Source organism: Aspergillus versicolor (genome assembly GCF_001890125.1).
Source record: "Aspergillus versicolor CBS 583.65 unplaced genomic scaffold ASPVEscaffold_4, whole genome shotgun sequence".
Classification (NCBI taxonomy): Eukaryota; Fungi; Ascomycota; class Eurotiomycetes; order Eurotiales; family Aspergillaceae; genus Aspergillus; species Aspergillus versicolor.
Genome location: NW_024467527.1, coordinates 1,820,176 through 1,847,065, shown reverse-complemented (window position 1 = coordinate 1,847,065; position 26,890 = coordinate 1,820,176). Strand labels below are relative to the sequence as shown.

The following is a 26,890-nucleotide window of genomic DNA, read 5'->3' as shown; positions in this document are numbered from 1 at the left end:
ACACATCTCCGAGTCTATAACTACTTATCAATCGTTGGTTTGTAGGGTCGTTGTTGTTCATCTCAACCTCACTTCAGGATCGAGATGAAAGAGTAGGACTGTACCTCTTCTCGCCTCACTTGATCCTTTACTTGGGCGTAAGCTACGAGCATACCTTGTTTCGCTTTTACTTGACGCTTGCTTCTTAGCTTCTCTGTTCAGAGGACCTGCGCTTCAGCTCCTCTCGTTTCACTTTCCCTGGGCGTAGTTCGCTCCATCTCACGTCTCGGAATTCGAATCACTCCATCCTCCGCCATGTTCTCCGGTAACTGTCCCTTGTTATATCCTTCCAATCTCCCATATCTAACCCTGTTTTTACTTTGATATCAGCAAATCTACCACTTACTCCACCCTCCTCCCCAACCAAGGAGGCCCCGCCTCTGTCCCCTTCCTCACACCCTCCAAAACCACAGCGCCCACCTACTCCGCCACCGTCCCCCTTTCCTATGAGCAGAGCTGAACGATTTGAGCGTATCAAAAAATTATTCCTCGATCGATCCGACAGAACCGTCAGAGAAATCACTCGGTCCGAGAAATATCTCTTGCGAAGTCGCAGGGTGGAGCCATCTGCGTCCACATGGCGTGATAGTGACGATAGCGAGGATTACAATCCCATGAGCGACGGAAAGCCGAAAGTCAAACGGCAAGTAGCCGCGGATGGCGAGCCTGAGCGTGCGCCGAAGCGCGCCAAGTCCGAGTGTATGAAGGAACCTGAATCAACTCAATCGGTATCGGAGGAAGACTCAGGGAACGGCGCATTTTTGGATTCTCTCCCCAAATTAGAAGAATATTTGAATCTGGACGATGCTATTGAGATCGATGCGATGGCTGTGGACGTGGTGGAAGAACAATCCGGGAAGGGAAAGGCGACGGTGACGAAAGGTGCTGAAGAGAGCGGCGTTCAAGTTGCGAACAAGCTGAGGGGTTCTGAGAACCAAACTGATCCTAATGAAGGTCCCGCTAAACAGCAATCAGAAGACGATAACGCTCCTATCCCCGTTGGACCCGATGAAGAAATACCGGAGGTCGGATCGGGGATTCTGGGTGAGTCCGACCAAGAAAACGAGAAACAAACCATAGCCAATACTTTCTCAACCCCCGAAGCCTCCGAGGAAGAGAACCCGAACTTGGACGGTGGGGAGCTAGAGGATGCTCCCGCGGCCCTAGGTATTCTAAATAGTAAGGTCGGCGAAGAACCAGTCTCCGGCAAGGCCAGCGGAAAAGACGACGGAGGATTAGATGAAAAGCTGGAGATCGGTTCCAATTTTCAAAACGAGCGCGACGAATATGGCGGAGGGCTGGCCAACGAAGAAAAACCCGGCCTCGGTTGCTCGAAAGAAGCTGAAAGCCATGAGGATGTGCCCAACCTGCAAACTCCCAGCGATGCCGACGGTGAGGCTGTAGGGGGCCAGTCAAAAACATATTATCCTGAACCCATGGCGACAGAAAACGGCGAAGTGGAGGGGAAAGAGGGAAACAATGCTGAAACAGAGCCCGCCGAAACGGCTCGTAAGGCTGAAAGCGATGTAACAAACGTGGATACGCAAGAGCCTCAATCAAATGACGAAGCAAAAGTCGACAGCAAAGACACGGTCACTGAATTTCAAGCCGAAGCTGAAGTTGACTCCGGGATTCCAAAGAGGCAAGACCCCCCAGATGTGGACATGGTGGACTTGCTGGCAGGCGTGAACGCCGATGCGGCTTCGAAAGTGGAAGACACAAGTGTAGCACAGGCACTAACCAAAGATTCCGAGATAACCCAGTCTGCCGAATCTTCGGATCCGTGTTCCTGGTGCGATGATTTTGCATATGGTCTTGTCGGCTTCGAAAAGCACCGACCTGGTCCGATGTGCGCCCGCTGCGTCCAGCAGCGTTCCTGCATTGTCAAGTGCACTGGCCATCGAACCGAGTCGTTGGATGGATTCAAACCGGAGTCGTTTGATTTCAGGGCCGCGTATGATAGTTTGAACCCGGGCAGTGGAAAGCGGGTGACGAAAAACCCATGGTGTAGTTTATGCCCAACACCAGCTTTTTTCCGCTGTGCCACACAGCCAGCGACAAGCGGTCATGAGAAGTCCACGGAACCCGGAGCGGTCATGGGGTGCGGCCTCATGCTCTGCGAGACGTGCAACATCCTGGTTCAAGCCTGCAACGATCTGACCTGGGTTGTGTCATTCATTAGATCCGAAGATCCAGCGGATGGAAGTCGTGCGGACGTCGATTATCTTTTGCCTGGCAGTGAGTTATGCAAATAGGGAACGAGATCTTGGAATTAGATCTTGGCAATAGTCATTTATTTTGTCTTTGTGTATTTCCTTGCTATTGATGGTTTTAAAGAATAGTGAAACACAAAAGAGTGAATAATGAAGCTATTCGTGAAAGAGTGAGAGAAATGACTAAGCTTAAAAAAGTCGGATGCGGGTTTTCCCATTCCACCACCAGTTTCAATTTTCCGGCTTCCACCGTTCCAACTGCCCTTTTCTTTTGTGTTCTATTGGGGCTCTGGGCTGACTTTCTGCCTGTATCCGTCGACTTCACTGCCTCACCCTCTCCCACCCTCCGTGTTACCTAGAGCTGCCACGCGCGCGGCTCGCTTCACGACGTCTTCCACAAAGCGCCGCAAGGTAGCGGAGCCTCGCAGACCAGGAGCCCATCCGGGTTTGTCGTTTGCCTCGCAGGCCGGAAGACGTCACGCCTCCGCTTCCTCTCGCTCCTCTCACTCGCCCTCTAGGCCTCGTCCCTCCTCCACCTCTGGCTCGAACCGCAGCCAGACCTCCTCGCCCTCCCCGCCTCCTCGCTACATTCCCGCCCATCTGCAGGACGAAGTGCTGGGGAATCGACCCCAGACGGACGCTGCTCACTTACCCACCCCGGATTCCCCCTCAAGCACCGACGACTATCCCTCGGCCGCCTGTGCGGGCTTGACCCTTGCTAGTGACGCTGCGACCGACATGTCGGGCTCAGAAAAGAGAGACGACAGCATCCCCCCGCCCGGGCGCGATGCCAGATCAGCCTCGCCCAGTACAAAGCGGCCAGCGCCCGATGCCGAGCAAGATGTCGAAATGAGCTCTGGTCCCGGAGAGAGGGAAGCACAGCCACCTTCCAACAACCCCGATCAGATGGACACGACTGGTTCTGAAGAGGATTCTACGGGCAACGATGGTAACTCTGCATCCGAGAAGGCCTATCAAACACCATCCAGCATGTCCACCTATACCGGCCCCGTGACCGAGACGCACGAGAACACCAAGACCGAAGCTTCAGTTGCGCCCGGCGAACGCCCTTCCTATGATGACCAGGTCGCAAAAGTAACGTGCTTTATGATGCAGCCTCTCCAGGAAGGCCAAAAAGGATATGTTGTTTCGATGTCGTGGTTAAAGCGGGTTCTATCACGAAGCTCCACCCACGCAGACAAGATGGACAAGACAGCCGCAGAGGGTGAAATCGGTCCTGTCGATAACTCAGACCTCGTCCTTGTTACCGACCCGATCAGCACGGGTTTCAAGGACGAGCGCGGCGAACCCTACATCCCTCTGCGCCCGGGTTTGGACATGGGCGAAGACTTCGAAGTTGTGCCTCAGGAAGGCTGGGACCTCATCATGCAGTGGTACGGTCTTGCGGAGCAGTCACCGGCTATCGCACGCTACGCTCACAACACCAGCCCGTCGGGGGATATGGAGAACGTCCAATACGAACTCAACCCTCCCATCTACACTATCTTGAAGCTCTCGAACCCGTCCGCTGGGGTAACCCCGGACTCTCTAAGAGAGAAGAACAAGGCGCCGGTCAACACCCTTGCCAGTCGGCACACCAACTTTCAGGATTGGCTACGTCGCGCAAAGGAGTCGGTCCGCGTTGATTCTTCGTCAAAGGTTCGCGTCTGGCGGGTCATGAGTGGTTTGGGAAGTGGCGCGGCATCCGCCGCCGTCACCCCAGCCGCTTCTCGCAGTGCTTCCCCCGCTCCTTTCTCGCCTCTTGTCTCAAACGCCGGCAACAGCTATATCCTTGATCTCAATGCCTTCCTCTCCCTTTCTGAAGGGAGTCAGAGGGAACTTATTGATATCAAAGATCAGTCAACCAACACCAACTACAATGGCAAGATGACGATTGATATGGCCGGACTAAGCCCCGGTGGTATTGTCGTGCTCGAAGAGCGTAGTGGCGCCGAATGGGTGTCCGAACTATCCAAGAAGGCCCTAGATCGCCTCGGTGTACCTGCCGGTAACCTGAAAGTCAACAAACTCAAAACAAAGAGCCCAACGACGAGCGGACGATCATCTCCAGTATCAGAGCCGATCAGAAAAACGCGTCGGGATGGCAAGCCTCGCGGCAATACTGGTCTCAGCAACCTGGGCAACACGTGCTACATGAACTCTGCCTTGCAGTGTGTTCGAAGTGTAGAGGAATTGACGTATTACTTCCTGAGTAAGTGCCACACTACACTAATTCCCTACTTATGCCATTCCTAATTGTGAAAAAAAGACGATGTCTACAAGAAAGATCTTAACCCTAGCAACCCCCTAGCCCACAACGGGGATGTTGCCAAGGCATATGCCAATCTACTACGCACCATGTTTGACGAGGCAGGTCAATCGTCCTTTGCCCCTAGGCATCTTAAAAACACCATCGGCCGCTATGGTCCAGCGTTCTCGGGATACGGACAACAAGATTCTCAAGAGTTCCTCCTGTTCCTCCTTGACGGTTTGCAGGAGGACTTGAACAGGATCCAGAAAAAGCCGTACATCGAGAAGCCTGATTCCACAGATGAGATGGTGCACAATAGAAAAGCACTCGAGGATTTCGCCAATAGGTGCTGGGACATCTACAAAGCCCGGAACGATTCAGTTGTAACAGATTTGTTCGCGGGTATGTACAAGTCGACTCTTGTCTGTCCGGCCTGCGATAAAGTCAGCATCATCTTCGATCCCTTCAACAACCTCACTCTCCAGCTGCCGATTGAGAACCTCTGGAGCAAGTCGATCTTCTACTTCCCCCTCAACAAGAACCCGATTATCATCGATGTAGAGTTCGATAAGAACTCGAGCGTCAAGGCCCTGAAGGAGTTGATCGCTAAGAAGGCGGGGTCGGATCCCGAGCGAATCGTAATGTCAGAAATTTACAAGTACAAGTTTTACAAGATGTTTGATAATACTTCTTCAATCGCCGAGTGCCAGATTGGCGACACCGACGAGATCGCGATGTTTGAACTCGAATCCACCCCAACAAACTACAACCCCGACAAGCGTACGAAGAGCAGCTACTATTCTTACGGCCGTTCTAGCTACGATGAGGTTCCAACCTTTGAATCGCCCAAGGCAGACCGCATGATCGTCTCCGTCTTCCACCGGCACGAGCGTCAAACAGGTTACCGACCGCAGCGTCAATTTTTCGGAGTGCCTTCATATATCATAGTCAAACGAGAGGAGGCCAAAGATTACGACGCCATTCTGCGCAAGGTTCTTGCCCAGGTTTCAACCATGACAACCAGGGACTTCCTCAACGAAGAAGTGGCCGATGAGCAACAAGAAACGGCGGAAGATTCAGATACCGTTATCATGAATGATGACGATGCGGAATCAGCCGACTCAAAGATCAAGACAACGTCTGTCGATGGCGAAGAAGGCATGGTGGACGTTTCCATGCGCGATGCACCCGACCAAACAGACGCTGCGTCTTCGGAAACTTCCACGCCGGCTGCCTCCCACACCGAAAGCTCCTCCATCCCTGAAAGGTTCCACTCCCTCTTCGACATCAAGATTGCCCGGACAAACGAAGCCGTTCCCCTCGGGTTCACCTCCGTCGACGACCACAAGAACTATGACAAGATGACGTCGCGGATCGTACCTAAGCCGGCCATCTCGAAGGAGACAGATGGTAAGACCGACGCCGACGAAAAGCCAACCGATGAAGGCTCCTCGGAGGACTCAGACAGCGAAGAAGAAGTTGACAGTCTCGGAAACACCATTCCAAAGACGCCGAAACCCAAGGCCCAGGGTCCTCTTATCCGCCCTGGTGAGGCGATTGTTCTTGACTGGAACGAAGATGCTTACGATGCTCTTTTCACCGGTGACCACAGGGATCCCGATGGTGTCCGCGGCGCTGCCACGTGGACACAGATCGAGCGCATGCCCGACCCAGAACTGCAGAACCGACGTATGCTGCGGAACAAGCGTAAGAAGAAGGGTGTCACACTCTATGAATGCTTGGACGAGTTCAACAAGGAAGAAATTCTGTCAGAGAACGATGCTTGGTACTGCCCGCGCTGTAAAGAGCATCGCCGAGCTAGTAAGAAGTTCGAGCTCTGGAAAACACCAGACATTCTTGTCATGCATTTGAAGCGCTTCAGCGCCAGCCGTGGGTTCCGCGATAAGCTCGATATAATGGTCGATTTCCCTACTGAGAGCTTGGATTTGACCGGTCGCGTCGAGGCTCCCGAGGAGGGTAAGAGCTTGATATATGATCTCTTTGCAGTGGACAACCACTACGGTGGTCTCGGAGGAGGTCACTACACCGCGTACGCGAAGAACTTCATGACAGGCTTGTGGAACGAATATAACGGTAAGTTATTGAGAACTATGTAGGGTTGTAGATGGAGAATAACAACTAATATGTGCGTCTTAGATTCCTCGGTGTCACGACCGATTGATCCCCAGAATGCTGTGACTTCTTCGGCATATCTGCTGTTCTACCGTCGCCGCTCGGAACGCCCGCTCGGCGGCAAGATCCTAGAGGAAATCACGGAATCGTCCACGCGACCTGCCAGCAGTGAATCGGATTCGCAAGGCGAATCGCGCCCACCGTCTCCGTCGGGGGAAGGCCGGCGTCTCGGCGGCTCCTCCCGCAATGGGTCGTCGAGCGCCTTAGCCGGAGTCGGAGCAGCTCACCAGTCGGGAGATGGTGGTTTGCGAATCGGAACACAGAAGAGCAGGGATGAGGACAATCCCCCGGAGTACTCGAACAGCCCGTCATACGGTGAGCGAAGCATGGGCGGAACAGGTATGAATTTTGATGATGAAGACGAATTCGGCAGTGGAGCCCTCGGCGACGACCCGTTTCGCGTCTCAAATCTGCCCTCCTGGTCGTTCAATCGAGTCACGGATGCTCATCATGACCCTTCACAGATGACAGAGCTCCCGGGATCACTCTCTGATAACGAACTCCTCGATGACAACGACGACGACGGCGACAGCACCAAGGCCGTAGGTGGGGGGGATATTAGCGATTCTGATACCCGTATGGCGTCTCTCGCGGATAGCCCCCCTTTCCAGGGACCAGTGCACCCAGGAACGCCTCTGGAAGAGTCGACCCTCACGCAATTCCCTCAACCGGATGTGGCGGACGACGACGACGAGCTGCCCGTGGTGGAACTACATGTAGGTGAAGAGGACCGGCTTTGATTGCTTAGATATTTCCTATCTCTCGACGATTTTGGATGTGAAAACGAACTTTTAGACAGCCCTGTGGTCACGGGTGGGTGAAGCAGGCGGGTATTATGGTTGCATTGTGTTTTTTTCTTATGTGCATGGTGGACAGTGTATGTACGCAGTCCTTGCATTTGTGTGTTATGTTGATGACGGAAGGGCATATCCTTTTCTTTCCGGTATTTGCGTGTTATTTCCAAAAGCTTTCCGTGGCAAATTCTAGAGCAGAATGTCGCCGTGATGTGGATGTTGACCGTTCGATAAACCAGGTCGATGATGGCCGGCATAATAGGAGTATTTGTGTATAGGATGAGGTTAGATACGACATGGATCGTATGGCATTGAGCATATCCAGCAGTACTGTATCTAACATGACTAGTACTCTAGTAGGCCTTAACATAAGTAGAGCAAAGTGGCAGGTGCACCGTTCTTCCTTCCATCTTTCAGTTTCGCATCTCAACTACCGTCATCCATTCTGCATTCTCCATCTTCCCATCCTCGCGCTCTCGCTACTCATCAACCAGCAGTCCATATCAATCGTTTATATCCAACTGTTATCGCCATGGACCCCAACACACCACCCACCCTTCCCAGCCTGCGCCGAAGCCTGAACATGGTCGAAATTAGCAACACCCCCATCCCAGCAATCTCTCGAGCATCACCTCCACCAGATACCACAATTGCAGAGTTCTTCCTCTCCCTCGCTCAAAAGTCACCACCGCTACTATCCGACTCGCCAGCTACAACACCCCCTTCATCGAGCCCACCCACTCCGAACATAACCCAAAGCCGCAAGCCGGTCAAGCTCTCCATCAAGCCCATAGATGCCGGCCTCCCTAGTGACACTGAAATCAGTCCTCTCGACCTTGGTCCTGTCTACCCTCGGGACGTCCGAAGCGCATGCCCTAGCCCGAGTCCAACCCTAGGCATGTATCTGGATCTCGCATTTCATGATGGACTATCGGATGAGGAGGCCGTCGCGAGTAACAGCCAAGTCATCGCCGAGATGAAATGTCATGCTCGGAGCCAGCGCAGGAGGAAAACACGCGTCACCAATTCATCCATCGAGTCCTTTTTCTCCGAACCAAAGATCAGTGGCTTTGAGGATCTGAGTATTGAGCGCAATAGGCGGGATATAGAGCTAAAGGCAAAGGATCGGAGGAAGAGTTGGAGGATTTCGAATGATGTTTCTCTGGCGAAGAGGAATTCTAAGGGAGCGTGGCATCGGTAGATGCTGGTGTTGTCAGAGTTCTTTGTTTGAGATTGAGGTATATATGTGGCTCTTTCATTCGTTGAAAGGACCTTGTCTTATTATTATGCTTAGATAGGTTGGCAGATTTGATTGTTGGTGTTTTTTATACAACTGTGTTGATTCAGTGGCTCATGTATATATAAACAGCATCACTAGGCCGAAGGCACGGATTACCTTTTGTGGACCTTTTCAGAGCTAGTAGACTACTATCCGACTTAACTACTATTTATTTATCACCAAAGTAATTTGTGCAATAGAATTGACAAGGTTGAGTGGCGGACTCTTATGATGAGGTGCTTGAGATTTGACTCATCCCGCCACCTCCAACTTCTGCCTTCAGAGAACGACAACAGCAAAATAACAAAATCAGAAGACAAAAAGACCAAAGAATATATAAAATAAAATGCACGTCCATAACCACCCCTATACAGGCCTCCTGGCCCATCTAAAAGCCCATCTCCCACAATCAGGCCCTCTCCTCCGCCGCATCCAGCACCAGATCACTCACCCCTCACCCACAGCCCAAGTCCTCGCTTCGTTCCCTCCAGAGTCGGAGCCAGAGACCAAGGCTGGAATCGAGACCCCATGGCTCGCAGCATACGCAGACATCCATAGAGGGCTAGATACCCAAGTCTGGGTATTCTCGAGCCTCGAAACAAAGACCAAGGCCAATACCAATTTCAACTCCAACTCCGCATCCGCACCAACATCATCAACCTCAGAGCCAACTCAAACTCACCATGACAACGAAGCACTCTCCATCCAAGAAAAAGAAACAACAAAATCCCACCTGCTGTCTCTACTCACACACATCCGCACCAAGCTCGTCCCGCCCTACATCGCCTGGCTGGCCTCCCAACCACCCGCCCCAGTCCCAGAGCCAGAGAAAGCAAGGGACGAAGGCGTGAAGAAGATCCCACCGCACCCAACGACCTCCGTCTTGCTCGGATCAGTGCACAAGACGGTCGTTGAACTGATCTGCGAACTTGCAAACGAGACACTGCCTACAAAGCCCAGTGCAAATCAGAATCAAAGTCAGAGTTCAAGACCAGGGGTACGCATCCACCGCGGCCAAAACGTCTTCTACGCCAAGTACTGCTTCCCCTCGTCATCGTTTGATGATCACGATGACGACGATGACGACAAAGTCAATAATGACCCGGGTCCTGAAAAGGGGAGCTTAGTTGGAAAGGGGTACGTGTATACGTTCACCGACTCCACTGGCGTCTCAGGGATCCAGGAGAAGCATCTTGACCTGGTGAAGCACCGCACTAATATTCCGCGCTCGAAGAAGGCGTTGATGGCTATGGGTGGTGTGGCGTTGTATTATCGGCCTGGCGATGATGGCTCACCTGCGTCCTCCCGGCCTGTTGCAGATGCTACGACTTCTGGTACCGGTGCGGGTGCGGGTGCAGATGGGGATGGTGAAGGGGAGATGCCAATTGGATGGGCATTCCTCGGGTTCGACGGGAGCCTTTGCACGTTGCATATTGAGCCGGAGCATCGCGGCAAGGGCTTGGGAGGGGTTGTTGGGAAGGAGGTTATGAAGAGCGGGGTGGGTGTTTTTGAACCTTCTGCGCGTCATCATCACGACAGTATCGGTGGAGGGGAAAAGGAATGGTTCTTTGCGGATGTCGCTGTGGATAATATTGCTAGTCGACGGGTGATGGAGAAGATGGGGGGTGAAATTGGATGGTATGTTGCATGGATGGTTGTTGAGGCGGATATCCCTTGTTTTTAATATATTTAATCTGGTTTGTTTGTTTGTATGTACGAATTATTATATTAGTCTATAGATGGTCTATATCCACTATGCAGTATGTATCAAGTCTAAGTAGCGGGTAGATGCTGGACATATCCAAGTCGGAAATGCAAATGGTCTAATAAACGGCGACAGGCCAGCCGTCCACGTATTCTAGCCGGTTCCATCCAAGTCTTGCTTGGCCGAATTCGTAGCTGATGGAGGAATTGACTAGACACGTTAATAGCCGAACCATTGGGAAGAAAAGGATAGGGCGGACACTCACGGTAATGGTAGTAGAGGATATCACCCGTCAGGTCGCTCATGATACCTTGACCCCCCGGAGCGAAGACATCACCATTTGAGCCGTAAACCGTCTCGCCGCCACCATCAACAAGGTCGTTGCCCTGCTTATCCAGGAACGGGCCGCGCACATTGTCGGATCGTCCAACTCGGATGCGGTACCTGTGTCTATTAGTCACAACCTTCAATCAAAACAAGGAGTATGGAAACGCACTCTTGCCCATTCGTCCGCATTCTCGGATTCTTGAACTCGCAGCACCTCCCCCAGCTATACCACAGATAATAGTACGGCGCACGGTAAGCCAGAAAGGCGCCCTCGATGGGATGGCCTCCGGACGCGTCGCCACAAATGGGATTCGTTGTCTTCCTCCCACGCCACACTTTCCCGGGCTCTGCAGCAAGATGGGACGAGCTAAGACTCTTGGTACTGTGGCCTTCCACAGAGACCAAGTCCTTATCAAGCTTAACCTGCCAAATGCCAGTCCAGAAGCTGCCGAATATCAAATACGCGGACCCGTCAAAGTCCACAAACACATTGGCGTCGATCGCGTTCGATTGGTCCATGGGGGGGATATCCGAGCCATCGCCGGAGCCTGACTGAAGAATAAGGCCGTGGTCTGTCCAACCCCCGGGTCCGGGAGAGTCAGATGAGGCTACCCCGATTGCACTATCGCGGCAGCCAGCGTTGCTGACGGCGTAGTAGCAGTAGAACTTGTCCCCGATCTGAATGGTGTTGGGCGCCCAGGGGGACTTGCTGTCGCCCTTCCGGATGACGCTGTTTCCGTCGAGAAGACTGCCGGTTTGCGTCCAGGGCCCGTCGAGGCTAGGTGACTCGTGGATGGCGATACCCGGGGCGACGCTGTAGGAGTAGAAAGTATCGCCTACCTGGACGATACTCGGATCATGGATAAGAAAGTTCGTCCCATGGGCACGAGCATAGCCATTGGCATGGGGAGGATCATCCTCACGAAAGACAGTATCGTTGGCACCTCTATATAAGGAAGGCCTGATACGGGCCGAGTAGGCCAGTGAGACAAGGAGGAGAACAGCCAGGAGAATGGCCATCTTCAGAAAGCGACGACGGGACAAAGTCAAGCGGCGGATCGCTAGGGAAGATAGCCTGGACCTGGAAGAGGAAGAGTCTCTGCTTCTGCTTCTGCTGCTGCTGCTTCTTCGTCGTCTGCCCTTGCCCCCAGGACGCGGAACAGGCCATGGTAATAAATTGGCCGTCTCCGCGTCCCGGAGACGACTGTAGTCGTACATCCTGTTTGCATGCGAAGATGAAACTGTGGAAACAACTCACTACCTGGGTAGGTAGGGGACTCTAGGGCCCATTGTTTTCCCACCTTGGAGCCTAGCAGCGTCGAATAAGAGTTGCCCGCGAGAGCTCTGTGATAGGGGAGCGGAGAGTCCCAGAGCTTCAAAGCATCGTTTGCGAGTGTGCCTGGCTAGGAGAGTGACAACATGATCGACGCGCGGAAGAATGCTTGGATTTGGATGATGTGTCGAATGTCCCGGAAAGATTTTCGCCGGACGCGGCAGTTTGTCGATGATGGATAAACGCAATGGCCCTGATCAACGGCGAGACGCGGAATCAAAGACAGGAACAGGTAAGGAGTCAGAAAAGGGGCGTGGCGAGTGCAGATGAAGGACGAAAGGCAACGACGAGGACAAAAGGCAGTCTAGGGATGGCGTCTGGCAGGCTGGCGATGGTGTGTTGTCGATCCAGTCACGGCCGGCAAAACCAGCACCGAGATCCACCCTGTCGCATGCAAATTGCCCGTTCATGGCGCCTAGATATGACTTCAGTCGCCCTGTCGAATTTCTTGAACTGAACAGTGCGCCCTCGATGATTTACCGCTCTTACGCAGCCGGACCATGGTTCCGCCCCGACTCCTGAAAAATGGCCCTGAACCGATCGACGGCCGGTTCTCGGTAGCTTCACCTACGGGGTAACTATACAGGGCATATCACATCGGCTATTTATAGGTGTGTGCATAACATCATGAGCATTTCAGGCACCTCGATATGAGGATTGTCCGTGGTCTAAGGCAAATCGCCCTCGGAGGGTCATGGAAAATTAAAAGGGCAACAGAGTATCTCAAATAACAGATCGTCCACCAACGCCGTCATCAGGTCCACCACCCGAAAACATCGTCGGACAACTGCCCAGTACCGAATGCAAGTTACCGGGCCTCTATTTTGTCCACCTCGTCTTTCGCCTCGGTCCACGTCTCGAGATTCTTGCGAGCCCAGTCGAGATGGCACCGTGCGTAGGCGACCTGCCCTTGTGTCAGTTGGATAAGACAAGTCTTGAGGGATCTACACATACCATGTACCGGCGGAGATCTCCTTCCTTGTCCTTTTGGAATCGCTTCAGGTCATGCAAGACCCCTGCACTAGCGTCCTTAACATCTTTCTCTGACACTCCCAACGCTTGCTCCAGCTATAGCGCGAGTTAGTTTTAAACCTTAAAAGGAGCTCGGACTTTCCAAAGTAAGCATACCTGGACCAAGCTTTCTTTAGTTTTCCCTATTTGGTCCCGTCGTGTCCGCTCGGGATCGACGTCCACGAATCCATGGACCGCATGACTGATGCGACCGAAGATCTTGTTAGCAACAAAATTCCCACTCGACGTCTTGCGGTGTGCCTGGGGTGACACCGGCCCAGAATCCGGGTACCGTTGCGCTGGCGCAGACGGATGTTCGGCATGCGCTGGCGGAAAATCGGAGTCAATGGAGGTTGTGTCCTCTCCGCTCGGTCGTGACTCGTTACCCCCCTGACTGCTAGTTGCCGAAGATGTTGAGAGGGATCGCTGAGGTTTTGTTGGTGCCTGTGGTGGGTTTCGGTTAAGGTACTGCTCTATACGTTTCGCTTCCTGCTCGCTCCTTTCTAGAGACTCCAGTAGAGTCCTCTTCTTGGCCAGCTCATCCTTTGTCATATCTTCCTGCACCCTCTTAAGCACTCGGTATCGTAGAACATTACGGACCACACTCGCAAACTGGGCGCTCTCTCTCATTGGCTCCGCGAAGTTTGCGCTCAGCGCGAGTGACAGCTCTTCCGTCTCAATGTAGGAAGTGTCCGCTGCTTGTCCGACCCGTTCAATAGCAGTCGCCACGGTGGGAGATTGCTCAGAAAGGGAGAATCCATTGTATCGAGCACCAAGTTCCATCAAATCTGCGGACAGTCCGGACAAGTGGGCAAGCGTGCGGCGATTGACCTTCTCCATGTTGCCCTGGAGGAGGAGTTCTAACTCACGAGTAGAAGCTTCAAAATTGATAAAGTACGGATCTAGTTCTTTTTCGCTTAGCTTTCGCGATTCAGGGGGGAACCGGCCTAGAATATCCGCTCCTGGTGTTTCTGCGATCGGAGATGTAGCGGTCCCGGGCGTGTTTTTCAGCTTTGCAGACGCAGAGGGGATTGGTAGCCAAGCATGCGCGGCCGTTGGGTTTGCAGGGTCAAGAGGGGGTGCCTTGAGGTTATTCTTGGGCACCGAGGAGGCAGGGTGAGTATTCAGGACCTCACTCTAGACACGAGTTAGCGTGCTTTTTTCCTTTTTGTATGAATCTTCCTTTGCAAACATACCCAGCTAACATTAGGATCTAGAAACCTCCACCAAACGCCATCTTCGCGGACCTCTTTCATTCTCCGACACCGGTTCAAGAAAACCGCCAACATTCGTTTCCGGAGGTCAATTATCGTAGCATCTTCTTTAGCTTTTGTTGGTTTCGCAGCGTAGTCGGCTATAGTGTGTTTGTCTGGGATCGGAGGAACGATCAGGGTTGGGTGGAGGCTTACGAGCGTAGCCCGTAACGAGGAGAATTCCGAGTACCGTCGCCGAACTTCCAAATCCTGATCGAACAATTAGCAAAATGAAATACAATAGCCTTGGGTGCAGGGATAGCATACCCCAGTCCGTATTGTGTACACAATGAAACTCCCCCCGCCTTCATGGTTCTTCCCGGCGTCGGTGATAAGAATCGGCATCTCCGGATTCTCGTAGAGTAGCTGCTCTATGCGGCTATCGTATACGCTCTTGCGAGAGTAACCGGCACCACTCTGCTGCGTAGCGTAGTTTCCATCGTCGTCATCGCTCTGTTCTGGATTTTGGGAGAAGTCTGAAATGTCGGGGTTGGAGGAGTGGCTGGAAGGCGGAGGGGGGTAGTCGGCATTGTACAGAGCTGGAAGTGTTAACGGGGCACGTCATTCAGCGGGCATACATTCTTACGAGATTCGAGGGTGGTAGAGTGCAGTGATTCCGATAGCCGGGCTTCGCTATCGAATGCGCCGTACGGGTTGTTATCTTCGTCATTCCACATAGCTAAGGCGGAGGCTGGTCAGGCAGCCTTGATTAGGAACGCGGGGTGGCAGACGTTTTCATGCAAGAGAGGAACGTAAAGTTGGAGGATATGTATAAAGAACAGTCTATTTCAATGAAAGACACAGCAGAATGACCGCCAGTCCGTTGGTGAGAGCAGAGAAGGGGAGGTTGCGTGAAGCTCAATTGGCAACCGCATCGTCACTCGTCACTCGTCACTTGGCGCCGTCAGCCTCACCGCCCGCCGCCTCGCGGGGAACGACTCCACTCTCTACCAGGCACTCTCCAGCTCCAGCATCACCACAGGTCCTCATTATTTCTTTCGTCTGGCTGGCTTGCAGCTGGCTGCGATGATGGTGGCAGTGCTGGCAGCAGTGCCGTTTTCTGAGTAGCCATCGCATCAGAGGCTTCCGAGCTCCACCCTCCCTTTTGCCCTCCGCCATTGTTATTGTCATTAGTTTGGTCCTTGCTCCCAGCATTCCAGTCAAAACATCCAGACTTATTGTCCCGGTCATCTTTAGAGTCATTGTTCTCAGCCTGGTTGAAACCGGTTGTGTTCTGCGACTTGTCTTTGTTGTTATACTGCTCCCAGTCATTGCTGTTATTACTTTGGTTATCCCACTCCTGAGGGCGCTGCGCAGTGGTATTCGTAGCACCGTTACTCTCCAACTTCCTCTGGGCAGGCATCTTAGATCCAGACCTCGAACCCGGTGGCGCCTTTCTCCCTGAAGACCTCATGGACCGCGTGTCACCATCCTGCTTCTGCCTCTGTTGCTCTTGCTCTTTCTTCCCCCTGTTCCCTGTATTATGCTGATTACGATTCTGATCGCGATCAACCACTGCCCTCCTATCGTAGCCGGGAGACACATCGCGCCGTCTCGAACGAGCACGGCTTCGGCCACGACTCTGGCCACGACTCGCCTGTCTTGCACGTACAACCGCCGCAGAAGCTGCATGTAGTTGATGCATCCGTCGTTTCTGGGACTCGACGCGGACTATCGTCATCTCTTGTCTCATCTTTGCTCGAAGGTTATAGACGTAGATTCCGCCTATGGCCATTGCGGCGAGAACGACGATGATGACGGTGGCAACTATGGTGTTGTCGTTCATTTCGGAGATCTCGTAAAGTAGGGACGATGTTCGGGGTGGTGGTAGGGTGGATAGCTTCAGTAGATATCGACGATGGTTGAAAGTTGCAATACTGGCTCACTTCTCACTCGGGTTTTCTGGAGACGAGAATGGGGCTGTTAGAGAGGCATTGCGACAAGGACGGGCGTTACAGGCATGGAGTTCATGCTGCCTTCTTAAACGGCTGGGATAGTGGAATGAGTAGACGATTGTGTTAGTAGGTGAGAGTTACAGACCACCCTCGCGGTGAATAATGATGTTGACGCTACTTGACTACTTATGATATTTACCCAGTTAAGGAATATTTGCAAGCCCAAATCAGCCTGGTTCTATGGTATGTATAACTTTTTATCTATTCTCAATCTATAAACGCCCCAAAGCCACCTCAATCCTTGACAAAAGATCAGCATGGAACAAACCAGTCTTCCCACGCTCCAACAGCGTTTCCAGTTTCTCTTCAATGACAGATTGAGAGTCACCCAAAAGACCAAGAGCGCTGAATGCCTTTGAAATCAACAACCCCGCAAGACTAACAACACGCACTCCAAGGGTATACGACTCTGGCTTCGCCATCCAACCTATTAATCCATCCTCCCCATCAGGGCCCGCAAGTGTATCAGCAAAACTCGTTAACCCTTCAGAAACCCAGTCGAAGACATCCCTCAGTAGCTGTTCATCATACGCTGCCTTCGTCAATCGAGTCATTACACCCGACCACAAATCTATTTCGCGAATTTCCTCAATGAACAGGTTTTGTTTCTCCTCCTCAAAGAGAACAGTACTCTCCTTCCTAAGCTCAGCAATAACCTTGGAAACCGACATGGGGCTTGCTTTGTTGCTGGAGTCGCCGATCCGTGGCTCAAGACCTAGGATATACCGGATGGCTCTGGTATAGAGAAGCTGCGAATCCGCGTAGTTATCCGTGATAAACTTGGCAAAGAGTTCGCTTGCGTTCAATGGCGACAATGTGACTGCTTTCTGAGGGGAGACTGAGGAGTACGAGAGAACCCATGAGGCGGTCGAGGCAGCGATATCACGCAGCTCCTCGTCGTCGTCATTCAGTAGATCATACAGACTCAGGTATATGTCTAGGAACACTTTATCTGTTCGTGGTGGTGTTCCCAGCGGGCGGTAAGCTCGAGCGAATGCAGCAATGGATGTCGCAGCCGCATAACGAGTGGAAAATTCCTAAGTAGTTCCAGCGTTAGAATATTTCCAAATACCAAAATCCAAAGCGTGCACATACTGTTTCTTCAGCCAATGCGAACCGCAGCCGTGTAGCCCACTCCTGGATCTCTGTTCCCGAGAGCTGCTGTCCCGGAGTGACGGATCTCGAGCCGACGATGCATCCTTCCAATTGTAAGTCCGCATCTGCTCTGTCTCTATTGAACCCTTTCTCGGCTGAGCCAATCTTGACTTGCGCAGCTAGATCATTCCAGGGTAACACAGATGTCTGAAGCGCTGTGTGCTCCGATTCAAGCGCGACCTGGATGTAGGATGCAAGATTCGAGATAGCAGGTGTCTTGACTTCCAAGGGGACATTTTCACGAATGAGCGAAGTGTAAAGCTTGACCAATGGTTCGGTATATCCATCATTGGCACCAAGCAGTTCGTGGAGATTTTCCAGTATCCATTGGCAGGCGTTCGGGTCGAATGTAGCCACTTTCTGCACGAATGGCTCCAGGTTCTTCGTATCACCCTTTGTAAGTGCTTTCAAAACTGTAACCCAGGCGAGCTCTCTGCGAAGAAGAGAAAAGGCGCGGGTCGTGCTTAGGGTAGTGAATGACGGGTTGCTCGAATCGAATACGAAGTCCACAGTTTCGGGGATCTCGTATGTGTCGAAAACAAAGTCCAGAAGGTCAATCATTTCCACTGTTTATAAGTTAATGTTGATGGCTTATCATAGGACACGGTCATAGCCTACCTTCAGCACCCGTCTCCAGGCTCCTTTCAACGGCGTCAGTTAGCATCTCTAACAAGGTTATTTGCACGAATGGCGATTTAGAGAAAGCATATGATGCCGCAAATATGGACTTTATAGTTGACTTGACGTCTCCAATACGCTCTGGGATAAGTTAGCAAATTGCCACATAAACGTGGACAGCGAGGACATACCATTCCAAAAGGCTGAAGGTGCGAATGCAAACCGGCGAAGCGAATATCTGATGCACAGAGATTCACCATGAAGGTAATTCTGAGTCTCGGTGTCGCGTGCTTTAAGAAGCACCTCGATCTCATCCAATATATCTCCACGCTCCAATAGCGAAGTATAAACCCGGGCTGCGTGCTCGCGGATACCCCAAACGGGGCTTTTCAGATGTTCCCGGATAAGGGCAAGTAGCATAGGATCATCTGTATCCGTAGGGTTGGGGATCTTTTCGGCAATCAGTTCCAAAGCTGGGAATACTCGCTCGGTCATCATAGTGCTATCAGGTTGTTCACCCTCGCTGTCTTTCTGCGGCGGAGCCAATAGTTTGGATAACAACTGCACAAGGCCAGGATATTTCTGGAATGAGATCCTCGATCCAGGTTCTGATCCAGATTTGCCACCAAATCCTTGGAAGTCATTACGGCACATGCGGTTCATCAAGGCACGGAAGAGCATCAGCCCAGCATTACGAAGCGCCCAGCTAGACGGGTCAGAATATATCTAAGGCGAAGGGCAGATTGGAATCACTTACATTGGTGATCCCATGCGCTCCGCTGAGAGGTTCAGCACAGGCATGAGGAAGCCTTCCGTGTGAGGTCCAAGTCGAGCGTTGGTGATTACCTCTCGGAGACAATTCATTGCGTGAACTTGAGGCAACTCCACAGTTTGGTTCTCAGCCCCAAGCTGAGCTGGCAAATGAGCGACATCTTGAAGTTCTTGAAGGACTTGTTGGAATAATGGGCCGCCTGGGTTTGAAAGCAAGATGCCCCCAACTAGAGCTGGTAGACCAGCTGAACGTCGGGTGAGCTTTGAAGCTTTCTCGAAAATAATCTTCTTCGCTTCCTGTATGGAATAAGTTATAACGAGCTCGACTTTTCAAGAGTTAATATCGAGTTGACGCACCTGATACCAAAGCCCTGGGAGCGTAGCAATTTCGGGGTTACTTGATTGACCGCACCGCTGACAACACGTCGAGAATGTTTGAGCCACCGTAGAAAAAGCACCTCGGTGACGGAGTTCTGCAAGTTGCGTGAAACTGCTTCTCCCTATTTTCTCGTAATCGCTTCTTGTTAAGCCAGATTCGCCTTCTGGTCCGTACGTCTTGTTGGACAGTGTTGCATGCACAAGCATACTGTATTTGTTAGTATTGGCCATGGACATGAATATGAAGGGACAATCTACCTAGACTCTCGTAGTGCACGCCACGAGTAAGAGAGAATGTCCTTGGGGCCGACTTTGAGATCCTCAATAGGCTCAGCGGCGTGGCCTTCAGGGGAGTCAATGCATAGCTGAGGCTTCACTTCCTCCCATATCCTATCGCATATCGATGAGATCCTTGTATGGATTGATTTCCAGTTCTCTGGGCTATCGGTTCCTTCACGAGAGACCAACGAATAGAATTTAGGGGACGAGATAATGTATCTAGAACATCAGCTAGGTACTCAGTTAATTGGAACGGACATAGCATACCGTAACGCGCAAAGATAGCCGTGAAGGGGCGCATCGCGAAGGGAGGAGTTAAAAAGACCCTCCGCAGAGGATAATTTGTCCTCGAGTTTCTTTAGGATCAATTCAACAACTCCCAGCTTCGTGTTCCACCAGTCAGTTCCTTTCGGATCCTTTGCATCCGCTGTATAGAAAACCAACTGATATAACCGGGCAACAGTGTCGGCATGGTCAGCCCGACTAGTGTTGCTTGCCAATATTTCTGCCTTGGCCACGGCAATTATCAGCTCCGGTCTTTCCCTGTTAGCTCCAGCGGCATGAAGAAGTACTGGTTTCGGAAATAGCTTTAAGAGGTTAAGGGCCATTCCCCGTACTTCGTCGTATGGGTCCATCAAAAGGTCAATCAACAATCTTTGAAGCGCCGGTCCGAAAATCTCCATATGGAATCTCCACCTGATTTGGCGGTGTTCAGGCTTGCTTGACGTGGCGCCAATGTAGCGTTCATCCAGGCCAGATTCGACCAAAAGGTATATGGTCTTCAAAGCCATGATGTGTCTATGGTAAGAAGCTGTGGTTCGTAGGTCCGCTGCCAAAAAGTTCAAATAGTTATTCAAACATGACCGAGTTTCAACATCATCTCTGATAAACACAATCGGCTGTTTCTTGCTTAATGTGGTACGGGGCTCAACCGGATTTTCTATATCTGCAAGAATGCCACCCTTCAAGCGTACAATCAACCCACGAACCATGCTCAAGATTTCTCCCCTTGTGCAGGGGTCAGATTCTGCGTGGAGAGATGGCAAGCTCTTTATGATAACCCTGATAGCAGTCGAGGATAGTGGTTTAGTAGTAGATGGCGCCGTGATTAGCAAAGAAAGGGCTGCCATCTTGATACTGAAATCATGATGAAAAAGGAATTGGCCAATGAATTCACTTTTCAAGATCAGCGGCGGCTCTTCCTGCGTTTGGAATTTCGTGAAGTAATCTGAAAAAAAGGAGTCAGCCAAAGAGTTGCTGAGTCACATTGTTCTCTTGCACTTACGGTCATCGTGGACTAGACCGATCTTCTTTCCTATCTGTAGACATTCGAACAGGAGAGTTAATTCATTTAACGAGCAGCTGCCCATGTCACCAGAAAGGAGATTGTTCAACGGCAACGTTTCTAAAAAGCACCGGAAGCTATTTGTGCCGAGCCCAAATAAGCGCAGAAGTATATAGTTAGATAGCTTCTCCAGCATCTCAAAGTTTTGCAACAGAAAATACTTGATTGGCTTGACCCAGGTTAAAGCAAGCCGCTCTTTACCTTCACCGAGCGGGCCAGAATCGATCGTCTGTTCCAACTTCCGAAAGAACATGGTCATCAGTTCTCCGGATGATGCTGCCAGGTCGAAAGACTTTGAGCGGTTCAAAAAGCCTAGGATGAGGATTTGAACAGCCGTTTCGCCGGACTGGATCTCTGAAATTGCGTTCTCGGGGGATCTGTCCAAAAATCGAGAGATGTCTATTGCGGATGTCCGGCATTCTTCCCGAAGCACAGACGGCCAGTGTCCTGGATTGCGCAGAAGCCAGGAATCTATCCGGGTGATTAACTCTATTGCTGAAATGGCATTCTTGCGCAATAATGCCTCTAAGGCGTTGATAGAGGCTTTGATTCGAGATCGAGGTTCGCCAATTATAATGGCAGGAAGAACAGCGTCCACAAGCTCTCTCCTAATTTCGCCACTTCCAGTCTCATTTCTAGACTTGGCTATGATGGTTGCAAGTGACTCTAGGACCTGTTTCATAGGTCTAGGCTTTACATCTTTGAATCGAGCCAAGAAACTGTCAAAGATCGGGACTATAGTCTGCTGGGACCGAGCTAGAAGTCGAGTCCCCTCACATTGCGAAACAAAAGCCGCGTCGAGAAATGCGCTCAATGCATTGCATGCAGCTGTGGTATGGGCATGAGAGATGACTGCTGAGCTATAGGTTTGCAACAGCGAATTGAAAACTCTCGTTGATTTTCTGCAGATAGCGTCAGAAATTTGTATGCAGCAAGAGTGGTCAGATAGCTAGTAATACGAGGACGTAGTCTTACTCAATATCGTCGCATGTAAGGGTGAATTTCACCAGAGGGCCCTTGGCGATTTTGTCTAAGGTGGCTTCGGGCAGTATTTGTATATTTTGAGAGATCTGCTCCATGTCTATAGGCCCGGCGGTGGCCTCGGCCCTGCGGTCAGGTTTATTTTCCATGACTGTCGCCATGGAGCATTTCCGTACGAACGAGCCGGTCGATAGCGACCAATTTCACCGAACAAGTTGCTTTTTGCAGCCCAATCCCCGCCATCTCTGGATCGCATCTCTTTTTGCCGCTTGTGGATTTTCCAGGTGGGTCTACCGAAAGGGTTTAGCGTCGGCATATCATTTCTCCGGCCACCGGGCGACCGGCTGATCACGGGGCTGAAGTTTTTATTCCCGATTCCTCAGAATTCGAATCCAAGCGAACTCGGAGGCGACGTCCAAGAGCATCAGTGCCCGGCAGCAGCTTGCATCAGCCCCTTTCATCTCCTTTTCCCGTTCTTCTCTTCGAACCTGTATTCTTTTACCGACTTGATTCAGTTCTTTTCCTTCGCTCAAAATGTCTATCTGGGATTCGTTCAGCGGCCGCAAACAGGCCAAGGATAACTTCGACGCGCCGGATGCCACCTCATTCCTCTCCGAGGTTGCCATTCCCGACCCCTCGAGCCTTCACCCTTTAGCTGGCTTGAACGAAGATACCCTCGACTACATCACACTTGAAGACTCCGCCCTTGATCAGCTCCCCGGCTCAGAATCTGTTTTACCATCGCGAGGATGGTCGGATGACCTTTGCTACGGAACCGGAACGACCTACATTGCAGCGCTGGGGCTCGGAGGAGCATGGGGATTGGCTGAAGGATTGAGAAAAACACCAGTAACGGCGCCCCCCAAGATTCGCCTGAACGGCGTATTGAACTCGGTTACTCGGAGAGGTCCCTTCCTTGGAAACTCCGCGGGCGTGGTGGCCATGGTATACAACGGTCTGAATTCATTTGTTGGCTATGTCCGAGGGAAGCATGATGCTGCCAACAGCATTACCGCCGGCGCTATCAGTGGTATGGTGTTCAAGAGTACCCGGGGACTCAAGCCTATGATGATCTCTGGCGGCATTGTCGCCGGTGTTGCTGGAACATGGAGCGTAAGTGGAATTGAACCCGTATCTCGCAATGTTCAATGGCTAACGGCATTATAGGTGGTGAAGAAGGCTGTTCTTTGAACGCGTCCATGCCCGACTGTATTTTTGACGTCCGCCTTTACTCGTTTGCTGCATTTCGGTCAGCGGGGAGGTGTTTTAATTTTATATCTTCATATACTGTGTATTAGAACGACTGCCTTGCCTTTTCACAACTCTCTTCACTCTGGCGCTTCGCATTCGTCTTAAAGCATTGTCCATGGTTTTGGGAACGGGCATGGTAATCGGTTTTGTTAAATTTTACTGTACATATACCAGACTCCTGTGTTTGTGTTCTTGCTGGCGAAAACTGTTGCAGGTTTCAGTCCGTCTCACCAAGCGCCTTTAATGTTGTCAGGAGCATCGAATGAAAAATCTTTAAGGTCATCTGGGTCTGTCGTGTCTGCCAGCGATATAAAAACCGGGGGTCAGTTTAGAGCCGCACAGCTGGCCCCATTTAATTGGCCGGATGCCGACTTTAAGAATCAACACCGTGGGCCATGGTCAATGGATCTGAAACAAGGGCGTCGTAGGGCGATTTCAGTGGATAGTATAGGAATTAGGGCTGGTTCGAGATGTTGCCGGCTCCTGCAAACGTAGACGCGCCCGGTAACGTAGATCTCAGCCGGTTTCTTAAACAGGATCAAATTCTTTTGTCGAAATACTTGGACAGGCAGAGAGCTATGGGAATGTGCCTGGAGCGGCTATACAAACAGTGTTTACTAGTAGCGTTGCGAATAGTGTCGATCGATTACACCGGCCGGTACGAGGTATGTTACAGCCTGCGGTAATCTTCCAGCGATTAGCTTTTTTAAGTTTTCACAGTCGATAGATCACAAAACTTGCAGTATCCCAATCATCCCAGACTAAGCGAAGTGAGTATCTGCAGTAGCCGCCGGTGAGATTAAGATCTCCGAGACTACGTAGACTTTGTCCGTCGCGCGAGGTCACGGGAATCTTCCGCTGGGGCACGATGTCGGCGCGGATTGGCAGGGCGCCTGGCCCGAACAGGAAATTAACCTGCCGGAAGTGGCGATTTATTCAGGGCCTTTCCTTGATGCGGGGACGACTAGGCCCAAAGGAGCGACAAAAACGCCCGGAACAGCCCGCAGTTTACGTCGACAGAACGAAAGAGGGCAATCAAGGAATCAGCTGACCCCGCCCAACGAGCCAAATTTTCCTGCTTTGAGCCTTCAACATCAAAGCGCCAAACGCAAGCATGCAGGAGCTTGATTTAAACTACGCCGCCGGTGCTATTAATATACGGCCGTAATATTACCGGGTCTGCGCGCAGATTACGTCGCTGCCGGGCTTGATTTGATTCGGGCTTAATCTCTTTCATATTACTAGGCCCTGACCCGGACCAGCCCCCCAACCGCCAGCGCTTTCAACTTCCTTCCTGCTTTGCTTGCCAGCGCTTCTGTTGGCTTCAAGCCCTTTCGCTTCGCTTACTTCTGAGTTTGAAACTTACTGATGTGCTGAACCGTCATTATCGTTGTTTCGCTCACCTTCCCTTTATTTTGAGGCCTCTTCAACCTCAGTGCCACCCTCAGGGCTTTGTCCGAGGCGCTCTGTGAAGATTCGCCGGTCTCACCCGCACGCTTTCGCAAGTATGGCTCTGGCTTCGTTAAATGTCGTTTAACGACGAAAAGGGTCATCTAATGTCAATGTAGCGTTCTAGGCTTCATACCCGTTCGATGGTTCACCCGGAATCACCTCCACCGACCGATAGGTCAGGGTCTGTCGTCCACCACTCCGAGTTACACGGGTCTAGCGCCATAACGGTTTCGAGTGATAATGAGCTTCATTCAAAGTCTTCACTGAGTCCAGGCCGTGACGGCCCCGATTTTGCGCCTTTATCCCCCGACAACTTGTCCAACGTCTCCATTCAGGATGTGACGTATAAAGAGCACGACGATGCTGCCGCTCTCCCATCCCTGCAGATTCGCACCGATATCTCGGGGGCTCAGCATTCAAGCCCTCATCGGCTGAGTCCGCATAGAGAGGCCGACTTGTTTGTCCACCATAGTACCTCTGCAAGCAGCCTTCCGCATCGTACGCCAAGTCTACGGGCCTTGATGGCTGGACCAAGTCATAGTGGGGGTTCCCTATCTCCAGCTTCTCTTTTGTCTTCTCCTCAACTAATAGCCATGGGAGATATTACACCTTTACCGTCGCCGATTGGAGGCGCTTCGCCATGGAAACTTCCGCCGCGTCGTAACTCGCAGTCGTTATCCCGGACTTCTTCGATCGCCTCTAGGACTGGTTCGAGCCTGGGCATGCGACCCAGCGACCCATCGCAGTTATCCTTGTCTGGAACCTCGGAACCTCGATCTCGCGGCAAAACCTCTGGAACCACGGATAAACCTAGTACTGAGAAGATCTTGGACTCCCCGGCGGTCCCAAAACATGCGCGCAATCGTAGTTTAAGTGAGTATGTCCCACCAGGTCGAAGTGTTGCGATTAAGCCCCGCCCCGTTGCTGTTTCTGGAACTGGTCTCCCTCAGGGGATTGTTTCCTCTTCCAGCACGGATTCAAAATCGAACAACCTGCACCGAGAGCAATACTTGGCCATCCATCGGGGTATCGCTTTGCCTACAGTTCGGCCGCCTTCTCCTCCACGAAGCAGTGGATACGGGATTGACGACAACAAACCGGTCCTCATCCAGTCGTCTGGCACACAAGGTGCAGATGAAATCTACTCGGTGCGCTCTATTCGGACCCAGCAGCCGCGGCTGTATCGTAAGCTCCGACAGCTTGGACACGGGACATTCAGCCAGGTTTCTCTCGCTGTTCGTGTAGAGATCGAAGGAACTGGCGACTCTAGGCACGGTCACCCCGCAACCCAGAAATTAGTTGCAATCAAGATCATCGATCACGGACCGGCGGGTGGAGCTGATGAGGAGCGATTGGAGGTTTCGCTCAAGCGCGAAGTTGAAATCCTGAAGACCCTGAACCACCCGTCACTTGTGCAACTGAAGGCCTTTGGAAGCGACGAAAAGCGCGCCCTTCTTGTCCTCGACTACTGTCCCGGCGGTGACTTGTTCGAAGTCGTTTCGCACAACACGAGGCCAATGTCACCGGGTCTCATCCGCCGTATATTTGCGGAGTTAGTGGCAGCTGTACGCCACTTGCATGAGAATTACGTGGTCCATCGTGATATCAAACTCGAGAGTAGGTTTTTCCTATCTGCTTTTCCACCACGGTAGATACTGACTGGCTACTTTCACAGACGTTCTTGTGAATCTTCCTGCAGAATCCTTGCAGAAGATCACGGACTGGCGCACTTATGACCGTGCCATAATAACCCTCAGCGATCTGGGTCTCTCTAGACGTATACCCGAACCCCCCGAGAGCCCTCTTCTCCAAACCAGGTGTGGAAGTGAAGACTACGCGGCACCAGAGATTCTTATGGGACAACCGTACGATGGACGGTCCACCGATGGCTGGGCGCTTGGAGTCTTGCTGTACGCTATGATGGAGAGCAGACTCCCCTTTGATGCATTGCCCGGAACTCGGGGTGACCCCGCTAAACTTCGAGCTCGAACCCCACACCGTATTGCCCGCTGTGAATGGTCCTGGTACCGGTATGCTGACAGCGATGGTGAATGGGACCCCGAGAAAGGCAGCCAACTCGAGGGTGCCCGGGAGTGTGTTGAGTCGCTTTTGAAGCGGAATACGAAGCGCAAAACCCTTGAAGAAATTGCGGCTATGGAGTGGGTGAAGGACGCGATTGATGTTCCTGGTGGACTGAAGCGAGGCGACAAAGAAGTCCCCTAGAGCTGGTCTCTCGCGTCTTCTTTGCTGTAATATTGTCTTTGCTGTTCTTTCTCGTGTTTTATGCCATGTGACGCATGATTACTA

The 26,890-nt window shown here is 51.8% G+C and overlaps 9 protein-coding genes across 9 annotated transcripts; 5 read left to right on the top strand and 4 right to left on the bottom strand.

Annotated features, from left to right (window-relative positions):
* Positions 1-2,990: 2,990 nt before the first annotated feature.
* ASPVEDRAFT_52583 (putative ubiquitin-specific protease UBP12) lies at positions 2,991-7,436 on the top strand (the record flags this gene model as incomplete). Its single annotated transcript, XM_040814658.1, has 3 exons — positions 2,991-4,464; positions 4,522-6,597; positions 6,661-7,436. The coding sequence occupies 3 exons, from the start codon at positions 2,991-2,993 to the stop codon at positions 7,434-7,436; spliced, it is 4,326 nt and encodes a 1,441-aa protein (XP_040667439.1).
* A 550-nt stretch (positions 7,437-7,986) lies between these two features.
* On the top strand, positions 7,987-8,866 carry ASPVEDRAFT_41287 (uncharacterized protein). The gene has a single exon (XM_040812313.1). The coding sequence runs from the start codon at positions 8,023-8,025 to the stop codon at positions 8,689-8,691; it is 669 nt and encodes a 222-aa protein (XP_040667438.1). The 5' UTR covers positions 7,987-8,022; the 3' UTR covers positions 8,692-8,866.
* A 249-nt stretch (positions 8,867-9,115) lies between these two features.
* On the top strand, positions 9,116-10,453 carry ASPVEDRAFT_28330 (uncharacterized protein; the record flags this gene model as incomplete). The annotated part of the gene is made up of 1 exon (XM_040810100.1): positions 9,116-10,453. One exon carries the CDS (start codon positions 9,116-9,118, stop codon positions 10,451-10,453), a length of 1,338 nt encoding a protein of 445 aa, XP_040667437.1.
* A 139-nt stretch (positions 10,454-10,592) lies between these two features.
* Positions 10,593-11,821, bottom strand: ASPVEDRAFT_129344 (arabinan endo-1,5-alpha-L-arabinosidase; the record flags this gene model as incomplete). The annotated part of the gene is made up of 3 exons (XM_040806629.1): positions 10,593-10,684; positions 10,740-10,918; positions 10,971-11,821. 3 exons carry the CDS (start codon positions 11,819-11,821, stop codon positions 10,593-10,595), a joined length of 1,122 nt encoding a protein of 373 aa, XP_040667436.1.
* An 847-nt stretch (positions 11,822-12,668) lies between these two features.
* ASPVEDRAFT_41284 (PX and BAR domain-containing protein) lies at positions 12,669-15,441 on the bottom strand. The gene is made up of 6 exons (XM_040812312.1): positions 14,985-15,441; positions 14,666-14,937; positions 14,342-14,608; positions 13,263-14,282; positions 13,089-13,202; positions 12,669-13,038 (listed from the first exon to the last, which is right to left on the bottom strand). Exons 1-6 carry the CDS (start codon positions 15,073-15,075, stop codon positions 12,943-12,945), a joined length of 1,860 nt encoding a protein of 619 aa, XP_040667435.1. The 5' UTR covers positions 15,076-15,441; the 3' UTR covers positions 12,669-12,942.
* ASPVEDRAFT_28328 (uncharacterized protein) lies at positions 15,372-16,184 on the bottom strand (the record flags this gene model as incomplete). Its single annotated transcript, XM_040810099.1, has 1 exon — positions 15,372-16,184. One exon carries the CDS (start codon positions 16,182-16,184, stop codon positions 15,372-15,374), a length of 813 nt encoding a protein of 270 aa, XP_040667434.1.
* A 381-nt stretch (positions 16,185-16,565) lies between these two features.
* Positions 16,566-22,041, bottom strand: ASPVEDRAFT_28327 (THADA/TRM732 family protein; the record flags this gene model as incomplete). The annotated part of the gene is made up of 10 exons (XM_040810098.1): positions 16,566-17,390; positions 17,449-18,074; positions 18,127-18,267; positions 18,318-18,832; positions 18,884-19,194; positions 19,255-19,483; positions 19,534-19,773; positions 19,822-20,782; positions 20,840-21,801; positions 21,875-22,041. 10 exons carry the CDS (start codon positions 22,039-22,041, stop codon positions 16,566-16,568), a joined length of 4,977 nt encoding a protein of 1,658 aa, XP_040667433.1.
* A 373-nt stretch (positions 22,042-22,414) lies between these two features.
* ASPVEDRAFT_83200 (protein transporter TIM23) lies at positions 22,415-23,071 on the top strand (the record flags this gene model as incomplete). Its single annotated transcript, XM_040817331.1, has 2 exons — positions 22,415-22,993; positions 23,048-23,071. The coding sequence occupies 2 exons, from the start codon at positions 22,415-22,417 to the stop codon at positions 23,069-23,071; spliced, it is 603 nt and encodes a 200-aa protein (XP_040667432.1).
* Positions 23,072-24,723: 1,652 nt separating this feature from the next.
* On the top strand, positions 24,724-26,806 carry ASPVEDRAFT_130414 (putative protein kinase; the record flags this gene model as incomplete). Its single annotated transcript, XM_040806722.1, has 2 exons — positions 24,724-26,200; positions 26,259-26,806. 2 exons carry the CDS (start codon positions 24,724-24,726, stop codon positions 26,804-26,806), a joined length of 2,025 nt encoding a protein of 674 aa, XP_040667431.1.
* Positions 26,807-26,890: the final 84 nt, after the last annotated feature.

Coding starts and splice junctions, on each gene's coding strand:
- ASPVEDRAFT_41287 (XM_040812313.1), top strand. CDS start 8,023: ATGGACCCCAACACACCACCCACCCTTCCCAGCCTGCGCCGAAGCCTG.
- ASPVEDRAFT_41284 (XM_040812312.1), bottom strand. CDS start 15,075: ATGTGGAATGACGAAGATAACAACCCGTACGGCGCATTCGATAGCGAA. Junction 14,283..14,341: donor TAGATCCTAATGTTAGCTGG/GTATGTTTGCAA, acceptor ACTCGTGTCTAG/AGTGAGGTCCTGAATACTCA. Junction 13,203..13,262: donor CTAAAGAAAGCTTGGTCCAG/GTATGCTTACTT, acceptor CTCGCGCTATAG/CTGGAGCAAGCGTTGGGAGT.